This window comes from Anabas testudineus, chromosome 1 (genome assembly GCF_900324465.2).
Source record: "Anabas testudineus chromosome 1, fAnaTes1.2, whole genome shotgun sequence".
NCBI lineage: Eukaryota > Metazoa > Chordata > Actinopteri > Anabantiformes > Anabantidae > Anabas > Anabas testudineus.
In genome coordinates, this window is record NC_046610.1 from 12536394 (window position 1) to 12564186 (window position 27793).

The 27793-nt window shown below is 39.8% G+C and overlaps 1 protein-coding gene across 6 annotated transcripts in view; it reads right to left on the reverse strand.

Moving 5' to 3' along the window:
- apbb2b (amyloid beta (A4) precursor protein-binding, family B, member 2b) overlaps positions 1 to 27391 on the reverse strand; it is a 41683-nt gene extending 14292 nt beyond the window's left edge. Inside the window, exons 1-10 of one of the 6 annotated variants that reach the window (XM_026358929.1) lie at positions 27297 to 27391; positions 12518 to 12624; positions 11744 to 11805; positions 10162 to 11244; positions 4759 to 5018; positions 3908 to 4039; positions 3341 to 3412; positions 2523 to 2573; positions 1283 to 1368; positions 653 to 713 (exon numbers count right to left, since the gene is read on the reverse strand). In XM_026358929.1, coding sequence (XP_026214714.1) covers positions 653 to 713; positions 1283 to 1368; positions 2523 to 2573; positions 3341 to 3412; positions 3908 to 4039; positions 4759 to 5018; positions 10162 to 11227 — 1728 coding nt within the window. In that variant the 5' untranslated portion in view covers positions 11228 to 11244; positions 11744 to 11805; positions 12518 to 12624; positions 27297 to 27391. Of the gene's footprint in view, positions 1 to 652; positions 714 to 1282; positions 1369 to 2522; positions 2574 to 3340; positions 3413 to 3907; positions 4040 to 4758; positions 5019 to 10161; positions 11245 to 11743; positions 11811 to 12517; positions 12625 to 27049 lie in introns of all 6 variants that reach the window. The other 5 variants (XM_026358928.1, XM_026358927.1, XM_026358931.1 and 2 more) reach the window with 5 other exon arrangements.
- Positions 27392 to 27793: the final 402 nt, after the last annotated feature.

Here is a 27793-nt window from a genome sequence, read left to right on the forward strand (position 1 = left end):
AAGGTCTTGTAATTAATGCACCAATGTGCATCATCAGACTATACTTCTCTGTCTCACCACTGGGGGCCAGAATTGTTTATTTCAGGCCCATGGACAGCCAGCATGCCGAACACAGATGCCACGAGTAAAAGATAGAAGAAAAAGACCTAATCATTTTTAAACAATACACCATGTGTGCTAGGAAAGTGGATTACATTACCGAGTGTTTAAAAGCAGTATCAGATAACACATGTATACAAGTCTGGCGTAGGTAACTCATGACCTAAATGAAAAGATAATTAACTGCTACTTTACTGAAAATATTTAAATTTATCAACACATTTCCTTCACATTTCCTTAGGACATCAAGTACAACAGCTGCATGACAATGGGATCTATGATTGTGTCTTGTATCTGAGAAAACATTACTGCAGCAATTCTTTATAAGACATTTTAATTTTGCATAGTATTTCATTTAATTCATGATCACATAGGTCCAGGAATAAGAGCAAAGTAGCAAGTACAATACTGATATTGAAAATGAATTTGTTTACACCTATAGACCATTGTGAATGTTGTGAATTTGTTTATTTTAAATGAAGCACGCAACATCCTGGACACAATTTAAAGTATGTTATTAGGTAAAAGTAAAAAAGGAAACTCGTCCACTTACCTTTGCCTCTGGATCACTGTTCACGCTACTAGACTCCTCTTCTTCCATTGTTGGACGGTTCCTGAGACAAAAACAAAATCTTTAGTTTAGCAGTTTTGTTCCTGTACAGTGTGTGAATTAACCAAAGCTCCGGGGAGTAATAGAGAATACACTAATAGAGAACATGGAGTCGTTTCCTGAGTGGAAGAACTAACATCCTGCTATGTCTGAGCTCTTTAACATTGATTAAACACAAGATTAGATAAACTAAATAGACACGATGAGAGAGCATTATTGTAGGAAGATAGCGGAAATGAAAAAGGATTTTTGATCATTTGCAGATGGAACAGAGTTAAGGATTGGGCACTTAGTAGTGTTGGTAAAGGTTAGCATAAGAGACTAGGTATTGCATCATGTCAATGAGTGTCTTCACAAATAGACAAACAAAGATGTGTGTGTGGACAAATTTTTGTACAAAGACTATTTTAGTAAGATATTTGAGCCAGTCCTCACAACTTCAAGTGTTTTTACCATCCTTAAACTTGTCTTAAAGTTTAAGGATGGTTAGGATTAGGTTAAGGGGCTAGGGAATATGTTATGTCAATGAGGGTCGTCAGACGTATAGTGAGTGTGTGTACACAGGTATTTTACCTTAGCTTGAGTGAAGCATAGCGAAGCGTAGCACCTTCAAACTCCTTCAGACTGGGGTCAGGGTTCACCGTGGCTGCCTGCAGGTCCTGGGGGACATACATCAGAGTGTTAAAGGGCAAACAATTTACTTATTCTTCTTTGGCCAAACCACTTCCACCTTAAAGGCCCTCTTAAATGGCCCTAGAGGAACATTTGACTCATAATACTATGTGGGCCAAGGATCTGGGGGCACTGGTTCTTTTAATTTGTGCAGCAGCATTACACTATTAATTATCATGGTAACATCAACTGTGTGAAGGGGCTCCCATGCTTTTCAGGGTAACCTGTGCTGTCAGTCATGTTTCTGGACAACACATAGCTAACTTTGCATCTAATGTCTTACTTGTTTACAAGCTATCACTGCTATCAACACAGCATTCATTCTGTCAACAAACTCCTTAACGTATGCATTTGTTTCTTTTCTTTTCTAATCTTTTCTTTAATGAGATTGAATTTCTTGAGATGATCAAGATTACAGTGCCTATCTCAAAGCATAGAAGGTTTGCTTTCTTAACCGATCATTTGCGTGTATCCATTTAAAAATCCAAAGCCTCTCTGTGACCATGCATCTTTCCCATCTTTCTCATAGGTTCAGTTTTGCAAAGCAACATCTGCAAAGCTCCAGACCCACACATTCCACCCATGGATATGCACTGCCATATTATTCATAAGCTACAAGACTTGTGGCAGACAGGCTAAAAACACACGCACCTGGCAAAAAACAAATGTAAATATTATGACCCCACATAGTGTATGCCAGCATGCATCCAAGTGTGGAAAGGATGTTCTTGCTGGATGGAGAAATGGCATTCATGTGTTATGTGTGTGATGGGGCATGCTGTATCAAGGAAAAGAAGTTGACACTTGGTGTGTACACACACACTTGTGTGTGCAAACACATTCTGATCTGTGCCAGCAGGAAGGAGAGATGAATATATTTTAGCCACATAAGTCAAGAAAGAAACAACCTGTAGAGTGTGTTGCTGCAGCCAAGAAACAGAGATGTTCTGACATATCAGGCATGACAAAATGTTGTAGTTGGTTCAGTAACATTTATGTTAAAGCATCAGCCATACATGCTTTGCTCAAGCAGTGAATCTAGCACATAATGCATACATGCACGCACTCAGTGAGTGCGTGCATGACTGGGTGAAGTTAGACCAAGAACAACACTCACTGACATTGAGTGCATTATACTTGCCTTCCACACCTCACTATCAATCTTTCCGCCAAAATCACTCCACACCTGCTTCTACATTCAGCATTAAAACACACATAATGATGGGTCAAGGACAGGGGGCAAGGGCGGGAGGGGAGTGAGGGAAGAAAGACAGAAAAAGGCTGTTAGCCAACTAGCTCACTCCACAATGGTGTCTGTTGCAATAAGGAGCAGCCCATCAAAAACATTTTATAAATGAAAGGCTGTCAATCAACAAATGTTTTCTCAAATGTTATCCGGCTCCTATTGAACATTCACCTCTCTACTGAGAATCTAACGATTATTGATTAGTACATACAGAGAGAGAGAGCAGCCAGCGCTTCTTTGGGAAGTGACACAGTTTTTTTTTTTTTTTTTTTTTTTGCATGGATCTGAATTTCAGATTTAATTTTAAGAACAAAATTGAAATATATTTCAAATACCAGTAAAACCATATGAATCCAATGAATGTATCCAAAATAAAAAAGGATAAACTCAAGCCTCAGTGTTTATTATGCTGCACTACAATACTACAAGAAAATATTTGTCAGAGAATGCACATAAACTGAAATGAGATTGTGTCACTGTCCAAACATTTAGAGACTGTATGTGATACAAGTGGATACGCATTGTACACAGTAATACACACACATAAACACGTTCTTCCCCTAGATTAAAAAACAAACACATCAACACACACATACACATTTCCACAGAAAAGAAGAACATCAAGCATGACTACAGGCTACTCGGTCAAAGGAGAACTAGAAGAGGAGGCAGGTGAGGACTGGGAGTAGATGGGAAATTTTACAGTGCCCCACCTTGTCCTCATCTTCATGGTGCTGAGAGCGACACTCTTGATCAGACATCCCCTGCAGAGATGTGGAACGAGGCTAGGGAGAAAAACAAGAGACACACAGAGATGAAGCATTAGAAATCTGTTGTTACTCCACCATATTTGTCTATCTGCCATTTTGGCTCTTTTGTCAGTTAATACTTGAGTAGTCTGCAGGTCAGTCAGCAGGTCAGGTCAGTCACTCCAGATAGATGTGCCAGACTGAGATTCTGGCACATCTATCCGTCAACATCAGTCCATCCTCAATGGATCAATATTTTATTTACACGACGCTCCCCTCTACCTCCTTTCTTCTTCCAGTTCCTCTCCATCATTCTACATGACTGATTGAATCAGTCTTCTTGCATTCCTGTACTGCAATATTGACAGCCCTTTCTCTGTCTCACTCTCTTCACCTGTCAGTCTTGTTTTTCTTCTGCCAGTTTTCCCACTCACCTCAATCCTACCAACAAACCCTCCATTGTTACATATTACTACATAAAGTACAGTAATACAATTTCTTTTTCCTAACAGGGGTTGTTTGTTTACTTACAAAGTAGCAGCTGTTGACAAATCCACATGTGGGCAAGATGGGCTCATGTGTGGAAAGAGGTTCCACCGAACTGTCAGAGGTGGTGCTGCCCGAACGTGTTGATGCCCTGAAGAAGACCTCTGCCTGACAAGACTACATGCATACAGATACACACATTAACAAAAGTTCAAAAGTTCAGTTATTATAAACCTATATGTATTTAATACATCATCAGTGTTTACTGTAATTGACTCTCCAGAGACATTAACAGGAATTTGGGGATTTGATCCCGAGTTCAGGTTTGAAACACATGGAGCAAGTTACTTAATTGTTTGTTTTATTCACAATATGTAATTTATAATATAAGACCTTAAAGTTGTAATATGGAACTTAAGCTGGCACTAGAATGAGACCCAAAATCAATCCACTCTGCTACACCCAGCCCTCCCTCGTTCCACTGCACTCTGTCCACACTGAATGTTTCAAAAAGTCCCTAATCAAATAGAAAATGTTATAATTTTCTGATTGAAGCTTGTTCTTCTAACCACTCTAAAACTGAAAAGTGAATATTTCTGCACTTCTGGCAGGGCTGTTCAATGAGTCAAAGGATGCCTCTCTTCCAGCTGATTTATTGATACAAACTATACTAATAATGGGAATTTTAATTTGCAATTAAATTGCATGTCAGTCATAAGACAATATTGCAATCATTGTTGCATTTATATCTCTATACTGACATTATTACCTTTGTGCTAACTAATAATTATGGATGTTAACAATGTTAATTGGCAGGAACAACAGAAACAAAAGATAATAATTGCTGATAATCTGACTGATAAGTGTGCATATCCAGTTGTTGTTCTGTCCCTCACCTCATGGTCATGCTCCTCATGGTCAGGAGTGGGTGAGGGGCTCAGAGAGCCCAGAGAGTGTTTACGTGGTGTTGAAGTTGTGTGGTCACCCAGAGCCTGGGATTCAGTCTGGCCAGGGGGTGCTGGGTGGGTGGCAGGCCTCTCCCACTGGGTGGTGCCTGTAGGAATATGCCAGTAGTAGATACCAGCCATGTCTGTGATCTTCTTCCATCCTGGAGGCAGGTCAGGGTCTGTCTGAAATGACTGTTCACTCCATATATCTAATGAGAAAATACAGGAGTGGTTCATTCATATGAACAAAGAGTAGTGCAAATTTGTTAAACTGGGAAAGAGCCTTAGTAGAAAATTAATAAATAAAGTGAAATAAAAAGTAAAAGTAAAAGGAAGTGAAACCTCCTTTGCTCATACACTGTGCAATATCAACAGCTGATATGCATTATGAACAACTGCTGCAGCTATTATTTAACAATCAATGGCTTTCTACATACAACCACCAAGTAAAAATTGTTGCATACATTGTCACATATATTTTTAAATGAAAACACACAGGCAAAGAAATAAAGAAAGAAAGGCTACTAACTTTTAAATTAACAGTGGAGACAAAAGTATTTCAGGCAGCATCAAATCTAAAGCTTGACAAAAATGAGTGATCAAAATTTTATTAATATAAGCTGCTTCAAACAAGTTGACCTGAATTTAACACCAATTCTTTTTTCTCCCACCTACGTTTGACTTCTGTAAATTTCAAAGCTAATTACACAGCGATGGCAATGAAAACATTAGTGCTGCAAACTCAGTTCATACTGTATAATTCACTTTGACAAGATTATGCTTCTATTTGCTGGAAGGCTTATGTTAAAGATGCAGGCATATGAAATGAACAGAAATATCAAATAATTCATATGCAAATGTATAAAGAACTGGAAAAATAAATAGTTGTAATCTTACAATTTTCATGCATTTGTTTAACAAACCGCTTATCCTATATTTAATGACGCCAGAGCAAATCTCAGCTGTCATTGGGTGAAAGTTGCAGTATATCCTGGACAATTCTTCAGTCTATCTTAGGACTGACATATAGAGTTATAGAGACTGACAACAACTGACGCTCACATTCACAACACTGAGCGATTTCAAGTCACCAGTTAATCTAATGGCATGTCTTTGGATTGTGAGAGGATACCCATACATAGGGAGAATATGCAAATCCAACCACCACCATGCAGCCCTAATCTTGAAACTAAATTGCAACTAGCTGCACAAACTATTAGGATGCCACAGCCGATGGTACACAATGTAGCACTTATGGTCATTTGAAAGAAAAACTCTAAGGGTTGAATAATTTAGACATACTGGGCTGGTTCATATGAATTCACATACAATTTAAGGTTCCTACCCTAAAGAACACACTCTAGTACAGAAGCATACAGAGCAGATGGCTATTGCCACAATTTAACTGACAGTGACACATTTGGAGAAAATACAGCAGTTACCATAAAAACACACACACCCTCACACAGACCTTGCGTGTAGATGGAATCAGAGCACTTATATCACTGCTTCTTTTCTCAGACGTCAACTGAAGGTCACAATTTCTTGGCAGTTAGGACAGCTAAAGCGCAGAAACACAAACACACACACACTACTATAGATGGCACCTTTGTGTGTGTGTGACGTTGATGTAGATGCAGAGGTGGTTAAGATCATCTGAAACCGCATTACGTTGTAGCAACTCATAACCGTGATTTGAGCTCAGAGGGACAGGTCAGCTGGTGCTATGTGTATTTGTGACTGCACACAGACTTCTCGAACTGCTAACCATGCTGACGGACCACAGCCTGTGGGCCTGTCGCCATGACAGCAGATCATATGTCATCATGATGACTGGGTCGGCCCAGATTGAGATTGAAGTAAGACCACACAAAGAGACATACAGAAATATCTTCTTCAGACTTTTGTTTATTTAATGGAAAAGAAATCACAGAGAGCCTAGCAAAATGTGCACATACGTTATTGGCGCAAGCAGATGTCCCCTACGGCTTAATGCTGTGCTTTAGAGCAAGGAGATGTGAAGCAGTGTCTTCTGGGAGTTGCAGTTTTTTACATGCAAAAGAAAATAGGTCAGAGCAAATAAAACTACAACTGAGAGAAACCGAGTGTCTGCAATGATCAGGAGGGAGGCTGTGGACTGAATGGTTGGCAGCATGAATGAAAACTGCTCTGGATGTGGATTAGAGCATGTGTGTACGAAAGGAGAAGATAAACACAGAAAAAGAGAGAAAGAAAGAATAGGGAGACACTGACAGAATCAGGGGCAGAGACATAGAGAGCAAGCCCCAGTTGTTTAAAGGGTTATATCATGCCTTGAAGTTAACAGTGTCCTTCCATGTAGGCACTTTGGCAGGTACGGAACAGTTAGCATGCCCCTATGCAGGTGATGGAAATGTGCCATAGTGGAGCTACGTAGCAGTTAGCCTCTGTTAGCATGCAGCTCTATGCCAGAGCAGAGTTGAGCAGAGGGGGAGGGGAAAGCTTTTGGAGCAAAACATAGACATACACATGTTTTGTCTGGCAAATTACACAACACATACACACCTCTCAGAGCGGTACACGCATTCACTCACAACACATGCACAAATATAGCATGCACAGACCAGAGATGCCTATGTCAGGCATTAACACTAAAGAGACAAACTTCATCCCTGTGTTGGAAGAGACACAGATAACCCCATGCTTGCACATACACACACACACACACCAATACACTCAGACGGTATTTTAAACTCTAACCCCCCCGGTGAAGTTTCCAGCCGACTCCGACAGATGCACCTACCCTCGTAATTGACAATCACAATGGCCAGCATGTAGTCTTTTCCCAGCATCATAGTTAGCTAGCTGCCTCTCATACAGCAAAACCCGGTACTGTAACCAAAGAGAGAACCCTACACAGAAAGAGAGGGAGAAGGAAGAGAGGGGGGACACTGCAAGAGACAGGGTGAGGAGAAAGAGAGGAGAGGGGGCACGGAGACACATCGAGGCAGAGCGGCAGGGAAAACATGACGTGAAAACATAGGCAGAGAAGAGGGAGAGAAAAGAGTGAATGAGAGGGAGAGAGCAGGCAAGGAAAGGACAGAAAAGATAGTGACATAGATACAGAAAGAAAGCGATAGAGAGGAAGGGAAAGGTTGTGTATAGTCTAAAGCTGATCTATGTTTGCTATTGCACTATGCTGTCAAGCTTCAACAACATCAGCAGCTCAAATAAACCTGCCCTCACTTTCCTGACCTAAAACAAACATACATACAGTAACATGGAAATGAGATTAACATTTTCAGGCACTCATCCTTCATCAAATCTTTCTTCCACCTTCCCTTTAGCCTCTTTTGGTTGTCCTGGCAACCCCAAGATCATCTTTCATTCACAGTCATATCCAGTAGAGGTAGAAGAAGGGGGTGCACAGAGGGAGGGACATATACTACATATACACTACATATACTATATACTATTAGGTCTCATAAAGTGTAAAAAACGGCAAAGAGAGGGATCCTGAGGGTGGACGGATTGTTCTGTGGGGAAGAAATATAAAGTGGTTTAATAACTGACTTACTCAAAACACTTTGAATGTGACATGTCCCATTGCAAGTGTTCTAGTGCATGGTGGTGTGCAAGAGACTCTTTGAATGACCTTCCTCAACTCTGTGCGTATATGTATGTGCAGTTTTCTGTTTGCTTGTGTCTTTGGAGCCTCTGTGTGAATACAGTGTCACACTGGCCCTCTAAACCATGACATCTACAATGGAATCTGACACACACCTGGGAAAACAACACAGCTTTGTCAACATGACAGAGGTGCACAGGATGGCATAGCAGTATGGATGACTATGTGTTAATTACCCATAAAATTCAACATGAATAATGCCAGTACCATGATTATTAACTGTTCAACAAACCCTAAGAGGAACCAACAGGTTGAGGCTACAGCATCACTAACTACTCTTTATCCTTTTCACTCTGCCCATCAATACACACACATTGATCTACAAAAAACATAAATCCCTTGTCGTTGTAGACAAGCTAAGATGAGGTTCAAAAACAAAAAGGTGCAAATTATGAACTGGAGAACACGTGGAAAGTAAAATCTCCCATCATGCTGTGGTTTACATCATGGCCAAGTACAGCACAACAGCGAAACAAACATTCAGGACAACAAGCTGCTTGTAATCATACAAGCAGCTTGTTGTATGAGAAATGAAATACACAAATGCTCTGAGCTTTCAACTCAAAAGGGACAGTGAGTCATCAAAGAGGTAGAAGACAAGCATTCTGGGAGAAATAAAGCTGCAACAGGCTCAACAGCTCACAGCAGTGCTGCTCTCACTAACTGAACGAGAGGATGGTTTACAGCCGAGCTCATGCAAAAGGCTGGGGCTGCTGCTCTAGATGAGATGGATGTGTTTCATATGTCTTTCAACAAAGCACAAGGCAGAGTTTTAAGAGCCCAATTAAACTGAACACCCAGAGTTTTACATAACGCTGACAAAGAAATACAATGACTTGAACAGACCTTTTGCAGAGGTAGGCAACAAGCAAGTTTAAGAAAGTAAAGGTCCCTGACAGAGGTGATGACTCACAGGAATTTCTTGTTTTTTTTATTACATAATCATCCTAAAGTTCTGCATTGCTGTCTGCGCTGTAACATAATTTAATTAACTGAGGGCAGTTTAGCATTATCAGGAAACATAAAGCAATAGATTCCTAACATCTACATTTTACGAAAATGCTGAGAAAATGAACAGATTAAAAGATAAGTTAATTGACAGGCTCAGAGCTATAGTGGTTTGGTTGTTACGGTGGTTCACCATTCTCTATGTGGCCAAATATGTATCTTTAAACTGTATTGTACATTACTTTTACAGCAGAGCACAAATGTTCATATTATCAGGAAAAGAAGGTTGTAAACTAGAGGCATTCATGGGGACAACATGCAGGTTTGTGGGGTGCTAAAGAGTCTCTTTTCTCTCAATTATCATCTCTAGAGGAAAATTAAACACAGATGAAAGGGATAATGGCAGCTACACATTTTGTATTAAGTCACAGCTGGCCTGAAAGCCCTATCAATACATACACATCCACACACAGGACACATCTTGAAACAGATGTTGTTATTCTGTGCTACCAATGTGTGAGTACATACAGTCTTTACCAACTTAAGTGGAAACACGTCATCAGAAGAGAGAGCAGGTAAAGTAAAGCAAAAAAAACCAAAACAAACATAATAGTAGACACACACCCATTTGAAGCCTAAACCAGATATCAGTAAATGACAATGTCACTAAAGTTTACTACAATAAAACTACTGTATTTGTAGCATGTTTTGTGTGTTTTCATATGTGTATATAGTACCTGTCTCCTCTGGCGAGTTGCTCTCCTGGGACAGGGTGGTCCAGCTCAACTCTTCATCACTGGGGTTCAGATTTTGGATGCGGTTCAAAGCACAATCTGTCTTTGCACCAGTCCTTCTGTCCTTCTTTGTCTCTGGAGAGGAGGAGGAAGAGGATGAGCAAGAGACCACAGAAAGCAGTGGGGTGTCCTCTGGCCTAGACTGCCGTGGTGGGGAGGGAGGAGGAGGCACTGGAGAATCCTTGCCAGATTTGAGAAGCTTTAGGTTGGAGTGGAGGTCAGAGATGAGTTCCAGGCCCAGGGAAACTTTGTGGTTCTTCAAAGGAGACTCACTTTTCATCATCAGCAAAGGCATCTTCTCATCCTCCTGCTCCTCCACCACATCCCCATTGCCATCTTCCTCAATGTTCATCTTTGACATTATTTCCTTCTCAGACAGAATGCTAATGTCGTTGTTTTCATCGGCCTCAATGTTCAAGTCAAAGCCCAAATCGGTTGTGTTGCCGTTTAGTTTGAGCTCCACACTTGTGTTAATGTTACAGTCTATGTCTGACTCTGTGTCTGACTCTGTTTTATGCTCAGGCTCCGCATCTGGGTTTGTGTCTGAGTGCAGTTTTACATCTAACTTAATGGCATCATCCTCTCGGTCATTATTGGTGAGAGAGTGACTGACATGCTCCTCTGTTGTGTTGACATTGAGGTCATCTGCTATAGTCTCTGAATTATATTCCAGGTCTGCTAGTTCAGGGCCAGTTGAGTTTTTGTTGTGGTCCTGACCAGCTTTACGAAGCTGATTGGCTCCATTCTTGGCTAGTTTGGGATTATTGGGGGTTGAGGACTGTGATGGGGATGATGAAGGTGATGATGAAGATGGCACTGCTTCTCCAAGGCCCATGGCGGCCTGGATACTGGTAAGTGCATACTTCTTGCGACACTTGGGAGGTGTGGCAGAGCCCTGTTTGATGATATCGCTGCTGAGTTGCTGATTGTGTGAGGAGCGAAGGCTGAGTGAGGTGGGAGGCGTGGCAGCAGGGCCATTACGATTGGTCACATCTACTGACATCATCATTGCACAATACAGATCGCCTGAAAGAGAAAAAACAGGGTGCATCAAGTGAATAGATTTCAATCCATAGAAGTCTGGAAACACAAATTTTCATACAGTCAACAAATTCCATGAAAAAAAATTTATCCCCAAATTAAAATAATAAAACATACTTGCACCAGGTAATCATTAATTCAAAATAGTGAACATGTATTGCATTATTGTACTGTATATTAGTGGATTTTACACATCGATCTTGATGCCACAAATATACGCTTGAGCACGACATCAGTGTCACAAAATAGTCATCGACAAACATACCATTGCTCTAGTTTGCTTAATGTTTGCTAAAAACTGCAACACCCAACAGTTTCAGAAAGGAAACTACAATTTAATGTAAAGGGGGTTTGATTTTGGCCGTTTAATAGGTCTCGATGAGAACAAAAATCTATATGCAGGCTGTCATTCCAACTACAGACACAGCTTGTGTGTCGAACATGCATGCAAGTGTGTGTGTCTGTGCGTGTGTGTATTTGGTACCTGACAGTACAGTCAGACTGGTGCTGGACGTGGTTCAGGATTCAGTAGACTCAGCTGCAGATCTGGACAGCACAGAGGGGAAATGTAAAAGAATGGTCAGAGGAAGAATGCAAAGAATTCTGAGTACTTGTTGTGTTGCCCCCAGAGACCACATTTATCCATTTGGAACCCAACTACAATCGGTTTCTATGGAGACAACAGAACACTGTCGTGTGAAGGGATTCCAAACACCACAGACATCAAATGATAGAACAAACATGGACAAAGAATCAATCGAGCAATCAATCTACCGGAGCCTGACTTTGTTGTGTTTGTTTGTTTGGTGCAAATAGACATTCAGTGACCAGTAACTGACAGTACTGTACATAAGATAGGGAGATGTGGTAGGGTTTTCAAAAATAGGCAAACACATCCCTTTCTCTCTTATAGATTAGATAATCTGTTTGTAATAATCTGATAACCAGATTGTTTAGAGTGTGTCACTAATTAATATGAACATTTATGCAGAAAGATTTCCTAACCCTTCCTTTGAATCAGGTATTTGTAGAGTATAAAGGTTTCCCCAGTGTACTGTACTGTGCAATTCTTAAGCTATCACAATCACAACAATGTGTTGACAAAGTCATGGAATTACAAAGATATAGCATGTACCATGTGGTGCATAAAAATATTATGCAACTGAAGATGATAGAGAGCTGCTGGAGAACAAAAGAAAATGTTTTATGTTAAAAAAAACACAAAGTTGAAAGAAGCCATTTTACAGTTGCTACTTACCAGAGAACTAAGGATTATGGGAAACTCCTGGATGGAGCATGTCCATGCTGGTAATCAGTGGTTCTCTCTTCATCCAATCAGAAGAGCTTCACTGAAGCAGCAGTTTCCTGAGGGAAAGATAAACATAAAGTAGAATTCATGAGATGTGGAAGAGGGAGGGGTGCAAAGCAGATGAAAGAGGACAGCAGGACACCAGAAGGACAAATAATAAAGATTAATTATTTACATCCTTGATTAAACATTAATACACAAGGTGTGTGTGTAACATAAGGCTCATTTAGTATAGAGCTCATATTTCTTCCTTTGGTGCAGTCTTGCCAAACCTTTGCTGGAACCATCATAAACTTTATGCCACAGGAGACTTGTAAACCTCCCCTACTCTGCCTTTCAGCAGCCAACACAGGCACACATTACTGCATAAAGACAACAAAGACTCAATCTCAAATAATCTCAAATACTCATGTATCATGTATGTATATCATTTATCTAATTTAAAGATGTAATTAATGACATTATTAGTATAACCTAGTAAGATTTAAAAACTGGCTCTAGGAAAAACGGCAGAAGTGTGTTAGTTTGATGAATATTGACATTTTTAAGTACATGAGGACCAACTACCAAAGGTTTGGTTTTAAAATCAAGCAAACTCTTAATTTGTAATAACACCCAGTTATTGGCCTAAATTGCAAAACCAGCTGATCAGTGCATTGTTTAAGAAGCATCTGTTTGGATATTTTCTTTCTTAAATCTCACTTTACCATTTCATTTGTCTCATAATGACGGGATTCACTGCAGATTTTGCTTTCCTCGTGTGCCAAGGACTAAAGCACTACTAAAAATGCTACATCTGTTTTCTCTCTTCCCCCACTGCTTTTCCTTTACTGACCCTTTCTTCAGCCTTGGACATGATTCATACCGTTTTCAGTGTTAAATGACAATAAACAGATCAATTACCACATGCATAACAACTAACTTTTGCAGATTTTCAGGCTTGTCTTCAACTGATGCACATAGCTGTCTATCTAAAATGCTAAATCTATTTTCCACATGATTCTGATTAATGATTAATATGAATAATATGGCCATGAAAATTGCAGTTGTATGTGTGTGTGGTGATCTGTATGATATCTTTATAAAGGAGTTAGTGATTTGATATTTGTCTCCTTCACTAAAAAGGCAGCAATAACGTTGCTATGGAATTTGATGTTTCTGAAATGTATATTTTTAGCATTTTACTAAACTGGAAATAATTTTCCAAGTTGAAAAGCAGTGATAAGTAGTGATTAAGCAGTCAATTCTGCTTAAGAAAAAAGCTAAAATCTCCAGTAATACTTGAAGATTATTAAACAACTTTATCATTAGTCTTTAGCTTGTGGGTTATCAGAGTTCTGTACAGACCCTGATGGGGCAAGACATCATGGTCTTCAGATAACGGCCTATGATGAAGGCCACAAGTCGAAATATATTAGTCTAATGATAAAGTTGTTCAGTATTTTGCTGCTTAAGATTTGAGCTTTTCAGTTCGTTATCCCTCATTCATGCACTTTGACAGTAGGTGAAGTTGTGCCAGGACTTTCTGCTTTGACTTTAGATTAGCTGTACATTATGTAATCTCATCCCTTATGACTTAAGCTGGAATGTGGAAGATCAAGCTGGATCAGTAGGTATAGAAGAGACATTATGTCAGAAATAAACGTAAGAAGTGAAAAAGGAAAAGATGGACGATGACTAAAAGTGAATCATAAACTGCAATAAAAACACTATATTCAGGGATTAAAATTACAAGGCATGCCTGGTTTCTTGAATCCTGCTGCAACAAGTCTGCATACCGAGAGTGTGTGTGTTTCTATGAAAGAATTTGTATGAAGGGGAGTCTACATTAAAAACATATTAATCATTTCTGAAGACATGTTGCTGCTGACCTGGCTTTACATGCTAGATGTGGAATCTGGAACAGAGGTATACTGTCCTGAAACTGTCTCAGACCTATCCACACCTCTCTTCTGATGACGTGTTTTTTTTATTATACTATGCATTCCATTTGTCCTAGAAAAAAATCTGTAATCAATTACAGTTTGGGCTGAGATTTGTGTGTTTTGCAATTGTAGCGGCTGAGGTAGCCAATAGCCTCAAGCAGAGATCAAATCAGTATAAAATCAGAGTAAAATCACTTCTTTGTAACACTACACTGACTTTATTCACCAACTGACAGAAAAACTGTATCAGATTTCGAACATTCACATTTGTTTAACTTTTTAAATATATGTAGTAGTACTACATACACTGACCTGTAATCAGATTTTGACATGTAAAATCAAGAGTTCCCCTTTACAGTGACCACTTTAACCTCACCACTTTAACCTCATAGTGATTGTTTCATTACCCAGTGTGCTGAAGTAGAGCTAAAACAACAAAAGTGTCACTGTCCATACACTAACTACAGACTTCACTAAGGTTCTGCCATTTCATTTTCACACTAGGGTGGAGCTAAAATGCAATAGCGTAATAAGTATGCCCTAAAACTGTAACTTTCAAACCCAACTACATCTGGATATAGCTTTAAATTAGATGCAATGATGATAGTAGTGGCTGTTCTGTGTCAGGCCTCAGCACCCTGCAGTACTGCAGACCAAGGGTCATAATTAAAGGGCCCCTCTGTGGGCAGTGCAGTACTGGCACTGACACACAAAGAAACAAATAGTCATTCACAAACACACACATGCATAGTAAATATGTGGGTGAAACCACCACATGGGCTTATAAACAGTTAAACTCACAGGCAAAAGCTGAGACACAGACAGACAGGCAGACAAACTATAATAAAGACAAACACTTATAGAACACACACAGACAAAAACACACTTTAGGAGAGTAATATGATCTAAGATGTGTCGCAGCATGACCATGATCTTTGACTTCTGACCCACTAGCCACCTCCTCTGAGTGTTGCTGTTGTATGTGTGTGTTGTTGTTGTGCGAGTGTCGTAGGTATGTTTGGGGGAGGTCTGACAAGAATGAAGGAAGCAGCTGCAAAGAGTCCTCTCCGACTCTCAGTTTCTTTTAACATGTGCCGTGCATACCCATCGTCATCAGCAGACTGTGGACTGAGTGAGCAGAGACAGATTGCTTTTAAATTCACAAGTGGATGCCTGCCAACAATTTGATAGGCTCTTCATCCCCCCCTCCTGCATTTTATTTTCAAGGTTTCTCGTCATTCCAGTTCCTCTCCTAATCCCACTTCACTTTTACTTCTTTCCTTTATCCCACAGTCCAGCCTATTTCCTCTCTCCTTCCTCTCCTTGCCTTCACTACATTCATCTTCTACCTCTTACCCCCTCTGCTCATCTCTTTTGTCTACAGGAAAATTGCTGTCTTTTCTCAATAAAAGTGAAGAAGGTCTGTAAACTATCATAAAAACCACCCATTTTACCCTACAACCCTGATTTACAGCCACTCTTCCCCTCCTCCTTCTCTTATCCATTCCTCCGCTCCTGAGAAGCCCCATCTGTTACCAAAAAAGACCAACAAGAAAGCAAAACTGTTGCAGTCTGAAGATAGGCCATCTAAAACAAAATGGATGGATTCATGTGCACAGGGCAATGCATGCAGAATAGAAAAGGCAACTGGGTGTTTTCTAACTTTTGGATCAGGATGTGAACATGTAAGCCAGCTGCACAATAGCAGGCAATCTTCCCAGACCTTTCTTGGCTTTATTTTGATTGGCTACAGAGTACGCTGGAACCTCTGCATTTAGCTGCAAACTACTTCCACTACAAGCCTGGGAAGTTACACTGGTAACCAAAATGTGTGTACCCTAGTTGTTTGGCTCTTCACATTCCTAACATGTGCTTTAATCTTCAAACTTCATTGTTTCCTTACTATTTAGCCTAATATATAATCTATAGTAATGCCTTTTGATAGGCCAAAACATTTTTTTGTGAATTCTGCAGCACTCCTTATCAAACTTAAATCACAGAGAGCAAATTTAGCTGAATTACATTTGCTCTGTATTAACTAGGATTGATTTTTAGGCTCTTAATATATAAAGCACTAAATGGCTTTGGCCCAACCTGCATTGCAGACTCCCTGTTGTTTTATGCGTCTTCATGTTCACTCTGCAGCTTTGTTAGATGATAAGAACCACAGTAATAAAAACAATAATGATGCAGCATTTTGTCTCAAACCTATTCCAAAAAGGTATATAGAAATTAAATCTCAGTGATCAATAGCTTTTTTTTTAACACATCATTTTAGCCCTCAGTTACTGTAGTAGTTTAGAGAGTTCTCTATAATTCCATTTTTTACTATGTAAGTGCCTTTTTGAGCACAACTATTTCAGAACCAGAATCAGAATCAGCTTATCTAGTGCCTCTAAATGTACTTCCACACAATAAGAGTGAAACAATCAAAACTGATTATTTAAATTTATTAATGTTTAAATATGTTACCAATTTTCTTTTTTTAAATAAACAATCATTTTAGTTTTAGTTCTAATGTAGCCCATGTTTATTTATTTGTTTATAAGGAATTCTCAGCAATCTAATATCATGTGTGCCATGGCTATTTTACCTATTACCTATTTTCAAGCTAAACGTAAATTCATGATGAATGGTACTATAGATAGTAGAATAACACACAATCACACAAAGAAAGACATCAATCAATCCTGCACAAAGCTAACAGATGGCTGATGACTGGTCTAGTTTGGTGTACCACACAGTGATGGATATATCTTCCTGACTTCAAACTCAGAGTGAGCGTCTACCAAAACAAAAAAGGAAGTATGGAGGAAGAAAACAATAGCCATCCACAAAACCTGTTTCCAGATAAGCGGAAGGGTAGAACAGCAAGGACATGTATATGTATATGACTATGTGTGTGTGTGTGTGTGTTTCCCTGAATTGTCAATAACAGGAAATAACAGCGACAAAGTAAGACTTTGACTCAGTCTACAGCCAAAACAAACAATCTTGTGTACAGGCAAACTAACTGAGGCATTGCTTGCAGAGAGAGCTCTGTGGTTTGAACGTGCTCCCATGGCCATACATTGTCCTTGTAGCAGAAGTGCATAGTGAGTGTGAAGGAACAACAGAAATAGCTCCACTATAATTCCACTTGTACAGTATAGACAGAGTTTAAAGCACACTCCAAACTAACAGAGTCTCCCTGTTTATGTGTGTGAATGTATTAAAGTTTTAATGGATTGTACACATACAGCTAAAGCTATCATTTTTCACTGGTGTGGTTTTCATGGGCCGGTCCACAAAAAAACAGAAAACAGTGAGGAATTTTCAGGGTGTGCCAAAGAATGTAAAGCATGCCTCTTTTAAGAGGACGGGTCAGGGAGACTGGGGGACAAAAAACCTGTAATTGGTCAATAATAGGAGCAGAAAGACCTATAGTTACACACGGAGCTCAGCTGATGATGACCTTTTTTTAGCATGTGCAACTGCAAGAAAGCAAAGATACAGTATAAACAAGATTTGAATAAAAAGCAATGCTTATGACACATATTAGGTACTTATTTATATGCAAAAATCTCAACAATCCCCTTTGCAGACCCTGTGGCACGAATTGATTAACTATTTTGAATTATAGTGGCAAAAATATCCAGATTTTCTGCATTAACTGATCATAAAATATGATCTGATCTTCACCTAAGTCAAAAGTACAGACAAGCAGAATGTACTAAAGCAAACAGTACACAATTTTCATGCCTTTACTAAATCTTCAAAGTGCTGGTGGAAAAGGTAAGTGATTTCAAAACTAGTCAAGCCCTCTTTCCCAGCAACAATCAAACAAGCATTTCCTTCCTCTGACCCGCACAATGTCCAGGAGGAATTTTAGATCATTCTTCCTCATAAAACTGCTTCAGCTAAATAACATTCTTAGTATGTCTGACGTGAATGGCACTTTTGAGGTCAGTTCCCAGCATCCCTTTTGGGGTTGAGGTTTGGGCTTTGACTGCGCAACTCCAAGGTATTTCCTTTGTTTGAACTGCTGCATCACATCGCTTCTAGCAAGCGTCAGCTAGACAGTCATTCTGATTCTCACATACAGGTGCTGGTCGTATAATTAGAATATCTTTAAAAAGCTGATGTATTTCACTAATTCCAATCAAAAAGTGAAACTTGTATAATGTATACATTCATTCCACACATACTGATATATTTCCAGTTTTTATTTCTTTTAATTTTGATGATTATAACTGACAACTAATGAAAACCCCAAATTCAGTATCTTAGAAAATTAGAGTATTACTTACTCACAATCAGTCCACTCTTTGTGAATCTCCCCCACATTTTTGAATTGGTTTCATTTCACAATTCTCTCCAGGGTGCGGTTATCCCTATTGCTTATACACTTTTTTCTACCACATCTGTTCCTTCTCTTCTCCTCTCTATTAATGTGCTTGGACACAGAGCTCTGTGAACAGCCAGCCTCTTTTGCAATGACCTTTTGTGTCTTTGTCCTTGTGCAAGGTGTCAATGGCTGTCTTTTGGACAACTGTCAAATCAGCAGTCTTCCCCATGATTGTGTAGCCTACAGAACTAGACTGAGAGACCATTTAAAGGCCTTTGCAGGTGTTTTGAGTTATCTATCTATCTATCTATCTATCTATCTATCTATCTAAATATAAATAAATATATAAAATATACCACAAATATATATATATATATATATATATATATATATATATATATATATATATATATATATATATATATATATATATATATATATATATATATATATATATATATATATATATATATATATATATATATAATACCACAATTTACATACAGTAGATTAACAAACAGCTCCAATGATTTCCTAAGCTTTTGACCTTGATCACCATTCTGCATCATTAGCTGGGTGTCCAATATATATTTTTTATACTATTTAAAGACAATTTATTCAACCATAAGCTGATGAATATCGAAGCTCTTTAAAACTAGTATGTAACCATTTGCTTGTAGCTTTACAAACATGAACAAATTTTTAGGAGAAGCCTTCTGAGATAATTCTTTTGTGAGACATCATCAGATGTCAGACTAACCTTTTCCACTTGTAGCACTGGTGCTTCTTACTTACAATGTGCCTAGTGTTTCATATGATATATAATAAGGATTTTAAAACTTAACTAATCAGTGGTAAGTCACACTGATGCACCTAGCTGTAAAATTTAGTTGCACTGTCTCCAAAGTGGTCAAAATATGCAAATAAATGGAATAGCAAAAAATAAGATTTATTCGTAATGTAAATCATTTAAAAAGTTTTTTTTTTTTTTTGTAGCTCCAGCTAACAGTCAAAGTAATACTAAAAGTGAAAGTGATTAAAGAGTTTTGCAGCCAATTCACAAATCTCGCCCCACACATATTTACAGACTTTGAAATCCTGTGATGTGGAAAATAAACACTTTAACATATGAGTTCCTGGATTTGAGAAAACCATTCCCACACACCCTGCTCTTCCTCCCTGCTTTACCCAGCCCGTCTTTCCTGTGGGTGAGGGGACATCGAGAGATGGGAAAAAAAAAAAACCCTCTCTAAGGCGGGAAGTCCCATTTCAGCCCTTAACGTCTGCTCCCTCTGTGAAACACACATGAGCCAGTTGTTCAGTGCAGTCAACGTGACTTTGCCATAATGAGACCACAGCTCTTTCCTGGATGCAACACTGAAGGCAACAAGTAGTGCCAGGAGTAGGGCCAGACAACAACAAGTAAAGCCACGTCTGTATTTGTCATGTGCTTGTGGTTTGAGATTTTTTTTTTTTTTTTATCTATGAGAGGTTTTGCATTATTACCCTGTTGTACACCTCAACTAAATCTATGAGAAATTTTTTATTCATGGGATCTAATCAACAACAATACATGGATAAAAGTAGCGGAGGTTGTACCGCTCCAAAGGAAACTATATGATCACATCCATGTGTAGCATGTGGCAGAAAAGAAAATCTAATTCCAGGCACAGGTGAATGTTTAAGTAGAAAGGGCTTTAGTAAAATATGCAGGTGTGCCATATCATAATGTCCATAACACTGGTACAAATTTTTACGTGAAGGGTAATTTTGCTATACGAGTGATATTGTTCATATAAGAATCATATTAGTATGGAAGTTTTCTTTCAGTAGATTTTTCCCAGAGAGCGCATGTGCATATTAATGGCTGAAGGAGGGGGGAGATCATTAACAGAGATGAGTTGCCTCATTTTTAAATCAAAGTCAGTCCAATGTCACACTGAAAATTAAACTAACACAGAAGCGTCTCACAGAAATCTGCATAAGCTCATTTAGCCGGATGAAATAAGGTAAGAAGGATTCCCAGTGCAAATACCAGCCACCCCTTCTCCCAGTCTCCTTTTAGGCTGACTTCTATAATAGCAGCCACAGAGGCACTAAGATCTGTAAACAACACAGGTAGTATAACAGTTCACATGAAATCTTTACTGAAAACATTGTCTTGTGAAGAATATTATTAAACTGCCGTTAGGTTTTGTGAGCCAGTTACAGAAACAGCTCAGAACCAGAACGTGATCATCAGTAGGCATCTGAAACTCACTACTGGACATTCAGGAAACACCTCAGTTAGCAGCATTACTCAGAGTAATATCCCAATTTTGCTTGGCTCATTATCACCATAATGAGACCACGGAGTCAGAAGTAGTTTGGCCAACTTTTCCTAACATTCAACATTACTGAGTCATACAACTCTGTCTCTCACGCTGCTCCCAATTTCCATTATCAATTTCTATTTCTATAAATATCTAAAACTAATCTAAATTAGTTTTGTAAAGTCATTTTGATACAATATTTGATGCGACTCACAGAATGACAATTCAGGGGCTTCTTGGTTGACAGTCAATTCTTATCTTCTTTTAATGCACTAAATACCTAAATAACTATTTACACTATCAACCGTGTGATAGACATATAAACTACTTGCCTGCAAAATAAACAAATTGTCATCCATATTTTTGTATATGCTCAGTTTTATATTTTCACAATTAAACTATAATCCTAACATGAGTCATACTGACTCTTACTGGAGCTTCTGCTTCTCTTCTACTTGACTGCAAGCATTTCTGTACAGTTCATTTTTATCTTTTTCCTTTTTTAGTAGACATGCAAGCCACGTGTATTAAAAAGCTTTCTCGCTCTCAGTGAAAACACTCAGGCTAACAGACATGGACATGCGCAAAAGGCCTGTCGGATCTAAGGCGGAGAGACTGTGTATCCTATATATAGCTGAGATGTGACAGGACATCTGAGAGGACAGGGAAGTCTAGACAAACAACACAGCTCTGTGTGTGTCTGTGAGTTCAACGTGGCCTTGTTATCTCACATTTCATTAGATTGCCTGTGGCAACTTGCTCCATGATAATGTCACAAGACTGTATAGATATCACATCCTTGTCAGATCTGAAATAGCTCAAAGTTTTGATTTATCAGCTAAAAACAGCTGTGTCAAATAGGGGAAGACAGTAAGAGGGAGAGATGCTCAAAAAATGAGAGAGAAGGGACAAAGGTGTATCAGCATAAGAACAAGAAATGCCAGGAAAGCAAGCAGATCAGAGAGAGTGAGTCATCAGAAAAAGCAATGTCCCATCTCTGCCAAGGAACCATGGACACCTCTGCAACAACTGCTGCATCTTCAATACTTTAAATCTTAACCTCCCTCAATATTGTTGCCTCTTATTTACACGCATAAGCCGCCTCTTTCTTCCTCCCTCTTACTTTCCCTTCCCATCAATGGAAGTCATCGTTGTCTTTTCCTAACATTAGTGAAGCATTCCTCTCTGACAGGCCATCAGTTCTGGAAAGGGAAGATACAGCTAGCTGATCATAGCTGGTGGACGAGTGCTGCACCACCACTGTGTGGAGCAAACACACACAGGGCCAAGTCTGACTCTCCACTCATTTTGCCAAGTTACTGCAAAGCCAAGCACTTTGTGGTTTATCAGAGTTACACTGATGAATGAATTTCATTTCTAGCTTACAAAACCCTAATAAAACTTTCCTGTATTAGTGTGGTTTTATGAATCACAGTCAAAAATATTAAGACGAGGTTGGGACTGTTTCATGTCCTGACCACAAATGTTAACTTATTATTTCTCCAGCACCACAGGATATGATGTAAACACATGAAGCAAATCTGGACAGGAACCCAATCACCACAATGACTGCAATCATGATTCAACATTCCTATCAGCTCTCATTCTGTGCATTCATAGGACTGGAATGTTTTTCATACAATTCGCAGACTCTTGGCCTGTGAAGGTTAAATCTTTACAACAGATGGAAGAGTGGAGAAATTGTAAGCCGATTAAAAGTACAGTGATTTTTATAGAGGAGATGGGCTACGTCACAAGAAAAAGATCACTTCTGCTATAACAAACAAATTAATACACTTTACAGAACCTCTGAGGAAACACAGCAGGGATACTGCTCCACAAAGCAAATGTTATATTTGCTAAGAGTGGGTCTAATGTTTCACAATTGTGAGAAATGCTAAAGTGGGAAGACAATAAAGGCTAATTAATTATTGTTACTAATTATTGTGCTTTATCAGTGGAATATTGTATCTGTATTACAGTAACCAAGAGTAAGATGTTCCAAGGAGTATAACGCATGCTAATAATCAGTGTAGTGCAAATTTTTCACTTTGTATGTACTGCTATCAGTCAATAGCTCCTAGCTCCTGAATCATACTTGCTTTTAAGAGCTGTAATATTTGTTTATCTACACAAGTGTTCCTGATGAATGAAGGCTAAATGTTAACAGAAGTGAAATACAGACCATCAACTAAATTCTTGTTTTGAGACAGCACAGCAGAAGTCCTTGAACTCGCTGTAGCGGGCCAATTTACAGAAGCACCTGGGGCTCTGGCCTTTACAGCCCCTTTCATCACATTCTGGCTTTCATAGTGTAAAATGATGCGTCTGAAAACCCATAAGAAGAGAAAAGTCACGTCTGTATTTATAAGAAAACCCTTATGCAAATGCAGTGGGATTGGGGTATCTGTGTGAATGTGCAGCGATGTGGGAAAGACTGAAACAGAAACATATAAACAAAGGAATGAGAAGGTGTGTGCTTATGTGTGCCATGAGTGTGTGAGCAGAAATCTGTGCCTGTGTGTAGAGCTTCCTTTAAAACTGAAAACTTGTCTGTCTCCTGCTTCCACAGGTAATTTGTAGGCAGAATAACATGCATACTGATGACCCAATCACAAGGCAAACTTGACAGCAAGAAGACAGCCAATCGGTGATGGCTGACAGGAGCTGACAAATTACACAGCCGCACTCGCAAAGACACAAAGAAAGAAAACAAAGACGCAAAGTAAAATTGACCAAAAAGAAGGCAAAGAATGAAGAAAGAAAGAGCATGTGGGTGAAAAACTGTCAAAGAGAGTACGAGAGAGACAGAGACAGATAGACAGAGGGACAGATGGAGAGAGAGAAAGGGGGCCCTATCATTCAGTTTCACACCCTAAAGGATGAACAGGGCCTCTGTGCTCCTTCTCTGTTCAAACACACCACACGGCTGTCTGCTCCCTGCAACAACAATGTACAGATACACACACAGAGACACACTGCAGCCTGCCTGACAGTGGGCACAATAACCTTATTGAGAGACATTTATAGGAGGCTGAAATAGAAAGTGAAGAAAATCAGATTGTGGAAAAAGATTGACATCACACTGCTGACCACCACAACACAAAAAAAAAAAACAAACAAACTGCAGAGTGGTCATCTTGCCAACTTGACAGCCAGGGATGAAGCTACTCTCTGTTGTCCTAATTCATCAGTCATCTGTCCAATCTGGTCAAATCCACACATACAAAAACACAAACACACACACACAATATATGGACATGCCGGCACACACATATACACACTTGTTTGGCCAAGGGCGGACCAGTGGCATTGTTTCACAGGGGAAGCAGGGTGGTGATAACGGATCTCTGAACTCGTTATCTGATTGCTCACACACACAAACACAGAAACACACACTCACATAAGCATGTGTGCACATGCATGGTTTCACCAACCTTTCTCATCAGCTGTTGCACATGACCTCAACTACACAGATTAAGAGGTTGGTGCCACAAAGCATGAAAGTCAGCAGAGCACTTAAGTGCTAGCCGAGATATCAGCGGTATTTTTGGGTTTTCGACATGCTCACAGCTTCACAAGTTGACAGCTTACATTATCAAATAGCTATTTTTGTCCACGTCTTTTGTGCAAAGTGTAAATGTCTCCATTTTCTGTCTTTGTTTTACCTCTTACAAGCTAAGAGATGAAGCTACCTGAGCAGATGATAGTCCATCTTGAAAGTGAGGCACATCCATAATATCATGGCTAAACAAACACTCATACACAAGTACACTAGAGCACTCTGCAGTGCTTGGCCCGAAACTCAGCCCATGAATGTCCAAGTCACTTTTTCCATACTCAGCAACTCCTGGTGTTGTACAGAAATGCTACTAAGGAAGGGGGGGGGAGAGTAAATGAGGAGAGAAAGAGAGATGAAGTGAGGAAAGGGAACAGGAAGGCGGGAGAGGGACAGAATATAAACCAACTTAACAGCCCAAGAGCCCTAAGCAATTAGCAATGACATCACACTATACACACACACACTGCACCAGGGCCAGGTCTGGATGAAGAGCATTCCAATAGGAGAAGGATGCTGGGACCAGAGAGGGAGGGAGGGAGGCAGGCAGGCAATGCAGGCAGTGACGGAGAGGCGAGAGGGTGACAGTGCACCATTTCTACTATGGTGGTACAGTTAGTGACACATTCATTTTGCAGCTTGCACTAATTAACTCACCAAACCAATACCACAGGACAAACCTTATAAAACCACCACAACCACTGCTTAAAATAGATAGTGCTCACTGTTTACTATAGAAGTGAATACACTGAACAGGACAACTGAAGCTTTTCACATTCAAAACATGCTGTTAACCCAATTTTATTTTGTTGAATATGCATTTTGACAAGTGCACTTTATAAACTCGCATATTCAATGTACGCACAAGATGATTCAATGTGATTCAAAACAAATGCATGGGAGCTTGTGTAACCAGGGGAGAAAGCCTTTGAGAAAGGGAGGGAGGGAAACCTCAGGGGTGCACTCCAAAAACAGAAAACGGGTCCTTTGGTAATTCATGTAATTGTAAACAACCTCTGTGTAGCTTCTTCCACAAAAACATCAGCCATTTTACAAGTTCTTACGCTACACAGCAAACCCAGCCCTTGCCAAGTTGACCAATAGTCACTTGAAGTGAATGGCTTTAAAAGCAAAAGTCATCTACATCTTTACCCACAATCACAACTCATCTGAGCCTTTCCTGCCTCCAAGACAATCGGGTTATTCATGTCATTCTCCAGATTCTTTAAATCACAAAACATAAACAAGCAATTAAGTGGCTCCATGTTTGTATAAAACAAACAAACGTATTATCTCAAGAGCCTGGCAGAAACTACCAGAGCAAGGCTGGAAACGATTAGCTAGCAGTGCCCAGCCAGCACCATGCACCAATGCAAGACACAGCCTCACCCCCAGGAGCCTGCACGGCCTATGGTCTCTGGACTATACTACGTTATGTGTTATGTGTTAAGAGAATACCCTACTTTTACCCACAATGAGATAACAATGAGCCTCTTTCTTATTTACATGCCAGCTCAAAAGTGGCACCAACACACAAGACTTAGCCATGATCAGCCAGCCTCAAGAAAACTATTCAATGATGCCACTTTGGGTGAACAGACAGCTAACTAAAATACTGACATGTTATAGGTTTAAGAGTGATTTAGACAAACAATTAACTCATTTATCTACCATATAAATCTATCATATGTTTATCCACATAAAAATGTTTCCAGCATGTGTGTGGGACAACTTAATAACCCTATTAAGGAGCGGTCAACGTTAATCATGGTGCTACTACTTAAGGCTAATTAGTGCTGTAGTTTAAATCTCAGAACTAGCAAAACTTCAACTCACTGGTGGAGACACGGTGAAACTTCAACCTCATTCTCAGTTAACCTTTTTTTTTAAATAGCGTTGTTTGATTATGACACGAACTAAACGCCTTAAAGTGTAGGAAGAAATGTCAAACGTAGTGGAGACGGCGTGGTGAAGGTGTTTGGGTTTGTCTTTAGCTAGACTTGGTGGTCGGTTAACTCCTGTTGACCGGTTCTCCGTTGGATTTGGCTACCTGCCGACACGCTCTCTACACAATGGCAGACGTTTTAGGAGTTGTTCGGTTTCATAAATATCTTCTCGCTCCTCCAGCTGAGGTAGTGTGGCCATATTTCGCCTTAAATCCGGAGCAGGCGGTCGAGCTGAAGTAACGTTAGCTAACACTAACACTACAGCTGCGGCGGTCAACGGCCGATAACGGCTGGTTTCCATAAACAACCGCTGCATTCCCTCAGTCAACAGTCACCACGGCGGCAACAACAACAACAACAACAACAACAACAACAACAACAACAAACAACAAAATAAAGCTAAAACACACACACTGGGTCCTGTACATGCTCCCCACCGGCCGCCGCAGCCTCCCGGGCTCCTCTTCCCCCACCTTCCCGAGTTGCTCGCCACACAGCGGGGCCCTCAGATGCCAGGAGCAATGCGTCGTCCAGGACAACATGGAAAGTTACTCACGTCTCCCGACATTTCACCGCAGGTTGCGGAGCGAAACGGCGCAGTAGCGACAACAACTCCCCGTATTCCAGCGGACAAATCCTCGGCACACCGCAGCACTCACCTCCTCTCCAGCGTGTTCACGTCCTCTCCGCTTCGCTCCTGTGTTTTTTGTTTTTTTTTTCCTCCTCCCCTCCGTTCACTCTGAGCCTGTTTCTTTTCCCCGCCCAGCTGCCGCCGTTCTCCGGCAGAGGGCACCGGGAGACGCTGCTCCGGAAGCAAACGCTCCTCTTTTTCTATTTATACAATACGTTTTGGATTTTTTTTAAATAGGAAAATAGCGAATCAGCTTTTTCCTTGTTCTTTAAAAGTTGAAGTGTAATTGTGGAACTTAAAACACTAAAGAAAAAATGCAGTAGTAAGTATTAAACTCATCTTATCTTTAAATCAGTGCAGACCATGTAGAAACAGAACACAGATGGCTAGAAGGAATAAAGCCTATATATTATAACAGAGTGAGGAATAAACAACAAAGTTTACACTACCAGTGTGTTTACTTCCACATAAAACAGTGTCAACAACCATAAAATTGTTAAACATTGTATTGCCTGAGCTGATTTT